Genomic DNA, 6,505 nt, shown 5'->3' on the forward strand with positions numbered 1-6,505 from the left:
AGAGACCAGGACAATCAGGGACAACAGAATTTCACAATATGCCACTCTGTGCCCAACATCAGTAATAAACAACAAATGAGCTTATGTCTCTGCCTTTCAGCTCACTGCTTTGGCAGCACAGGTCCACAAAAGCTGGGCAGCCAAGGAACCTGAAGACTACACATGTTATGATCTGATAGCATTACAACATATACTGTGTGGCTTCAACCGCACTGCAATTGAGAGGATACATCCAAGTGCATACAGGTAATACACACTTTCCATAATGGGGTGATCATTTCAAATGTAAATACATTTTTAATATAATTCAAATGACCAACAAGATTGCACAGAGCAGTGTACTATTTTGGGGAGGGAGGGAAGATATCGTTTTGCTATGTGTCCGGTTTTTATTGCAACAGAAATTCAACGTGTAATTCATGCCATGTGCATTCCAGCATATGTAGAATAACTCTAACTGTAACTTTTGATATTTTTCCCACTCAACTGTTGTAGCAGCATCACCCCAAAACAGCATAATATATCCAATAAGTACCAAAAGACAGTATTTTTCTGTTCATGTTGTGCAGCTTACAGTACAAGTACACCAAATCTTTACTGTAGGTTAAAGTCTGAGTGTGCTCTATTTTAAAGCACAGTCAAAAAGTTTTTAAATTTTCATCAACAACCAAGGTCATCTCAGAGGACTAGAAACGCATAAAGTCAACAAGAACATAGTCAGGGGCATTTTTCATCTATGAGAAGCTTTCAATATAAATGTCCTCACACTCTGGATTCTGAGAACTTGTTGCTTCACCATGACGAGGCACCAGTTCATCAGTCTCTTTCAATATATAACTATCTGTCCATGAATGGTATCAATGTGCACCAACAGTCTCCTTGCTCTCCAAATCTAACCTCTTCTACTTACTATGATTTACCAAGAATGAGGGCCTTCTCGAAGGCACCAGATCCTTGTCAGCAAGCAGGTGAAGGAAATCGCAACTGCATGCTTTAATAAGTCACAGGAAAGACTCACTGTAGGCAGTGTTTGACATCAGAAGGAACTATTTAGAAGATGTTGTGGAATACAGTCTGATATAATGACAAGTAAGTTCTCAAGGGTAAAATGTTCATGAAAGTTTTGACTGTATCACATATTCCTCTGACAGTAAAGCTGCCAAAACTCTGGGAGGACTGAAGTACTGCCCAATGGAGATACTGCAAGGATTGGCTACTTTAGCAATTGACAGTGCAGCATTTGGAAACACAGCTCTTTGGACACCAGCACAGGTATATACAGAATTGACATAGAAGTTTCTGTCTCTCTGATAACTTACAATGCTCCTCAACCCTTACTATATACTAAGTCTGAAAGTGGCAGTGTTCAGATTAGCACCCTGCTTTGTATCTGAGGGTGTATGGTACAAGTCCTGGTTCAAAAGCCATGATCCATGAACAAATTATAGGGCTAATAAAATGTATTTATTTCAAGAACATGTAAAATGTTAACTACTTAGTAGTCATTAAAATCAGTAGGAAAAAAATCACAAATATGATTTTATACTACTGCACTCCACCAATTTCATGATGATAAAAGCACTATTTGCCATTTACATGTGTCTTTTAAGTTGACACATTTGTAAATGTACAACTATTAAATTAGTAAAACCTTACATATATCCACAGAAGCATGAACTAAGTAGCATGAACGAGGTAACTAAAATTAACATGAAGGTTTAACTTCAACTACTAATATGAAACCCTGCCATTCGACATGATCCTCAGCCAATTCCATATGCCTCCCAACATCACAATCTATTCCCTCTTCAATCAACATTAATGCTCTATTCCTATCTAAAATGGCTATTTTCCAGAAGCTTCCTTCCAAAACTCCATATGCATTTCTTTTTCTCATCCTAACTCTTTTTCTTTTTCATTGACTGCATCCTGTTGTGTGCCGCAGACAATATATAATAATCCATGTCAAACCACCGCACAGTGTAGAACACGCCATACACACTGAACGCGTATACGCCCAGACAAGAAACATACGCCACATTGCAAGTTTATATAGGACACACAATGTGGGAATACCATACCAAATACCCACATAACCATCAAAACTTGTACATCATTGGAAACTTGTCATTGGGCCTCATATACCGGGCTTATTACTTAGAATTTCTACAAGACCTACCCAACATACACGCCAAATTCTACACTGTAGCAGGACCCCCTCCAACTTTAAAATAAATTTTAGTTGGCATACAGATCCCTAACTCTACATATAGGTGTTAATACTTTTAGCATAACTTTATATGTTTTAATAATATTTCAACATTTTATATATAGTACACCTTTATTCTATCTTTTATTATTCATATTATTATTGTTATTCTTAATCATGGATTTGCTATTTTAACTACACACTAATCTGAGGCAATATGACGCGTTGCACCAATAAGGATCCGTATCAGTATTTCAGTAACTGTACGTATTCCTGCCTGATGATAAGTCATGTATGACTGAAACATGTTGCAGTAAAATAAATATCTAAATGTAATACTGAGATATTTGTTGTGTTGACAGTAGAATAGTTCCTACATATTATATATCATCCTAACTCCTTCGTAACCTCTTGGATTTTACTGCAGTAACAATACGTATGAACAATGTAATGAATTAATATATAATATTCTGAATGATGATACATATAATAAATTAATTCACCCAGTGGGTATCATGTGCAGGTGAATGCCGTAGGCTGCGTGCTAGGAGGACTTGACATGTCTTACATTGCCTCCATTCCTGCAAAGTCACTTGAATTCTTGACACCTGATGCTGCCAGATGTATACCTCCACAGCTAATAAAGGTAAAGGTTTAGAATTAATTTTTTTGTTTTGCCATACCCCCTTCTTATTCTGTTCCTTTGTCATTCACGTCACAGATTACCATGGTTTAATGATTAGCTCTACTGCTTTGTATTTTGGAGAACACTGGCCCACAGACCAGCCATCAGAATTGAGGACTTTTGTAATTATGTTCAGTTCCAGGTCAACAGTGGTTACTTTCATGAAAATGACTACTACTTTTACCTTCCATAACTTTCACAACTAATACTTAATACAATCATCCTACCATTGCATGCTACAAAACTTATGCTGTTAAAAAGCATCATTAAATAATCCATTTTATGTATGTAACTATAATTTTGTAACCCCTTGCACTTTAAAGAAACAGGTTATATGACCTAACGCTTGTTTATATTCTCGAAGAATTATAATTTTGCCTCTAGTTTCATATAGTGTCATATTGCCTTTCACCCTAAGTGAAGAGCATGGCTTGAGAGCCTTACCATCAAAGCATTGAGAAGGAAGAGAATGTAACTGGAGAATTCTACTGTAACACTAATTATGTGTTTTAAAAAATTTCACTGTATAAATAAAGATACTTATTTATGATTTATTAAACGAAACTGTCAATAGCCATGATTATGTAGCAGTGAATAACAGGATGATTAATTAATAATAATTTGGATGGAATGTGGAAGGAAACCGACATGGACTCAGGAAACAAAGAAACACGTAAGTCAGGATAAACAATCTCTGGAATGTTAAATAACATTAGAGTTTCACACATTTGTGGCTACAATAACCGCTTACTTGACTACTCTACTGCGCCACATTTGTCATTGTGTTAAGCCTTGAGAGATATCAGTCTATAATGCTTGAAGAAGCCAAAATAACAAAATATGTCAGGTAAGAATGTACTGTAACCGTTAATTGATAATCTGTTATAGTGGTCAAATTGTAATTTGCTGTATTAATATTGTCACATGTTGCCTATGTAACACAACAAGTAAATTCACGCAGGTCTCGGATTTGGTTAAGACATTTATTGGACAATCTCTTTTACACTCCCAAGTACAATTATTCACAACTTCACTACAACAATTACTTGCACCGCTATTCTCGGTGAAGTCTTCTTCTGTCCTTTGTTGGATGCGAGCTTGCTTCGGCTCTAGTCGCAGCTACACTAAAAACTGACTGGTCTTGTCAAAGCTGCACCATGTAGGAGCCTTTGGTCTCGGCTGCTGTTATGCAACAAACCTTTGTTGTCCTTTCATCTCCAGGGAAAACATTTGTTGGTTAAGGTATTCCTAGGCAATGGCCCACTGGTATTGCATTTCCATGGAAGTATACCTTCTGGATTCCTGGAGGCACACCACAATATAAATAAAATTGATATAATTGTCATGAAATCAACCATTAAACTAAGAAATGCATTTTTAATGAACAGGGCTGGAAAATTGCAGTGATCTCAAACTTCTGACAATCACTTGAATGCTGACTAACAAACAGCCAAACCAACATATTAATGTTGTATTGTAGCATCATGTTGCACTGTGTCTACTTTCTTTCACGTATTCACTGCCATCTCGTGTGCAACTCACACTAAAAGTATTAAAATTTAAAATTTTAAAACTCTAAATTGTTTCAGGCTATATGTCTTTATTTAAAACATCTATTGCACAGAATGTTACAGCCTATTTAGCCAAAATTTCTGCACTTTTGTCGCTACTTGTGTCACCAAATTTTCCTAAGTTTAGATTTAAGTTGAAAATCCGAACCATATTTTCAATTGTGCACAGCGTGTATTATAGACTGGTATACCTGTAACATGTAATGATGACGTGTGTTAATATTTTATAAGTGGAATATACTGATGTTGCGTCTAATGTACTGTACTTACTTTTGTGGTGATGTGTGTGTTTCCTTCAGTTATGCTGTGTGTACATGTTATGAGCATTCTATAGAGTTGGTTCTGTTTTATACAAGACTGCTTTGTAGGATTTAATTCTTTAACATTTTTCTTCAGGAAAAAAGGATATATGACACTTTAAGTCAGTCTTAGTTAGTTAGTTAGTTATTTGGAGAGGGTGGGTTTCCCCATGCACTTAGACCTGTAGTGGTACATTGTGCTTCCGTCTATGATTTCTACCAGTCTCTATATCCTACCGGTACTGGTGCTTACCATCAGTCCCACCCAGCCAGCGAGACCAGCTCTACTGGTTGAGAAGTATCTGTAATGCTTCCCCCATCTACCAGAGGTATTAGAGACTGCTGTTGGGCGGGAANGTCACTCTTACTACAACTTTTATCATGTAAGAAATAAACAGGAACCTAAAATCTCAAGTAAGTATAAATAAGCCAGAACATGCCATCAGTTCTAAATTCTAAACTTATGACTCCGTACAAATGTCAGCTAACAGATTTACTGTCTAGTTGACTAGTTTAGTCCATACAGTCATGGCTAAGGCTGGTTGACTGTTGAATCTGGGTTCAATTTCCAATGAGGGACAGATTCATCTTTCTGTTAGCAGTCCTCCAGCTCTGGATACCTCCCAGCCTCCTATAAAATTGGTACTGGGGGCTCTAGCCTTTGCATAAAGCAGCTGGGATGTGACACTAACCATTCACCTCCATTTAGTGCTGAAGTTTAAGAAAAAACTGGAGATATGCACCCATAAACAAACCAAGGTTCACAGTGTGTTACAGTGCCAGTCCTTTACCTTCTAGTTGTTTTATTGTAGGCAATGTCAGCAGCTCAGAAAGAGAAACTACAGTCAACCGCCACCACTCACTTCAGCAGAGAACAACGGGCAGCACTAAGCTCATACATGCAAGTAACTCACTGTATGACCAACAGTTCTGAAATAGACTGCAGCAGCTCTCCACGTGAGTTTGTGCCATAATCAGAACTTGGGTTGCCATGCCAAATGATGTACATGAAGGGCTCTACAGTTCTACTAGACTGCTTGTCTGCGATAAGTAAAAAATAAAGGCTGAAATAAGAGGAAAATCTTCTAATTTATTCGTTAATATTCTCTATGTGATATGGGTGTGGACACTGCTCACACTAAGGCATGAACAATATAAACTGAAGATAACTGATATTTGTGATAGTCAACATAAATATGTTTATTGTTTCATATAAGAGGTAAAAAAAAAAACTATTTAGTTGAACATGAAAACACAGATCACTTCAGAGACCTAGGCATGGATGGGAGGATAATTTTAAAATTGTTTCTTTAATAAATTAGGATATGGATTTGATTTATCTTTGCCAAAACAGATCGGAATGACAGGTTATTGGGAACACAGCATTAAACTTTTGGACATCATAATGGCGGAGACTGCTGACTTCTCAAAAATGTCTATGCTGTGTAGAGTGAGTGAGTATGGGAGTTAGTAAATTAGATATTATAGGACTCAGAATGGTAGGATGTACAATACTGAGTCTCTCAAATGTTAACTCTCATTGGAACTCTCTAGGAAAGACTCTGGTAGTGAAACTCATATCCATGCAAATGAATAAATTACTGAGAAAAGAATTACTAACTCCAGCCAATCTTACTTGGATAGATAATGCCTTGTTGGGTAATGTAAATAGCTGTAGTGAAGGGATGATACCTTTATCTGATAATGTAAATATAAGTATGGATAGTGAGAACATAAGAAA

At 36.8% G+C, this 6,505-nt stretch overlaps 1 protein-coding gene across 1 annotated transcript in view; it reads left to right on the forward strand.

Annotated features, from left to right (window-relative positions):
- LOC111868801 overlaps positions 1–5,738 on the forward strand; it is a 17,413-nt gene extending 11,675 nt beyond the window's left edge. The window contains exons 6-9 of the mRNA XM_033753167.1: positions 101–246; positions 1,152–1,272; positions 2,733–2,855; positions 5,577–5,738. Of these exons, the coding sequence (XP_033609058.1) occupies positions 101–246; positions 1,152–1,272; positions 2,733–2,855; positions 5,577–5,738 (552 nt within the window). The remainder of the gene's footprint in view (positions 1–100; positions 247–1,151; positions 1,273–2,732; positions 2,856–5,576) is intronic.
- Positions 5,739–6,505: the final 767 nt, after the last annotated feature.

The sequence above is a fragment of the Cryptotermes secundus genome, unplaced genomic scaffold (genome assembly GCF_002891405.2).
Source record: "Cryptotermes secundus unplaced genomic scaffold, Csec_1.0 scaffold257, whole genome shotgun sequence".
NCBI lineage: Eukaryota > Metazoa > Arthropoda > Insecta > Blattodea > Kalotermitidae > Cryptotermes > Cryptotermes secundus.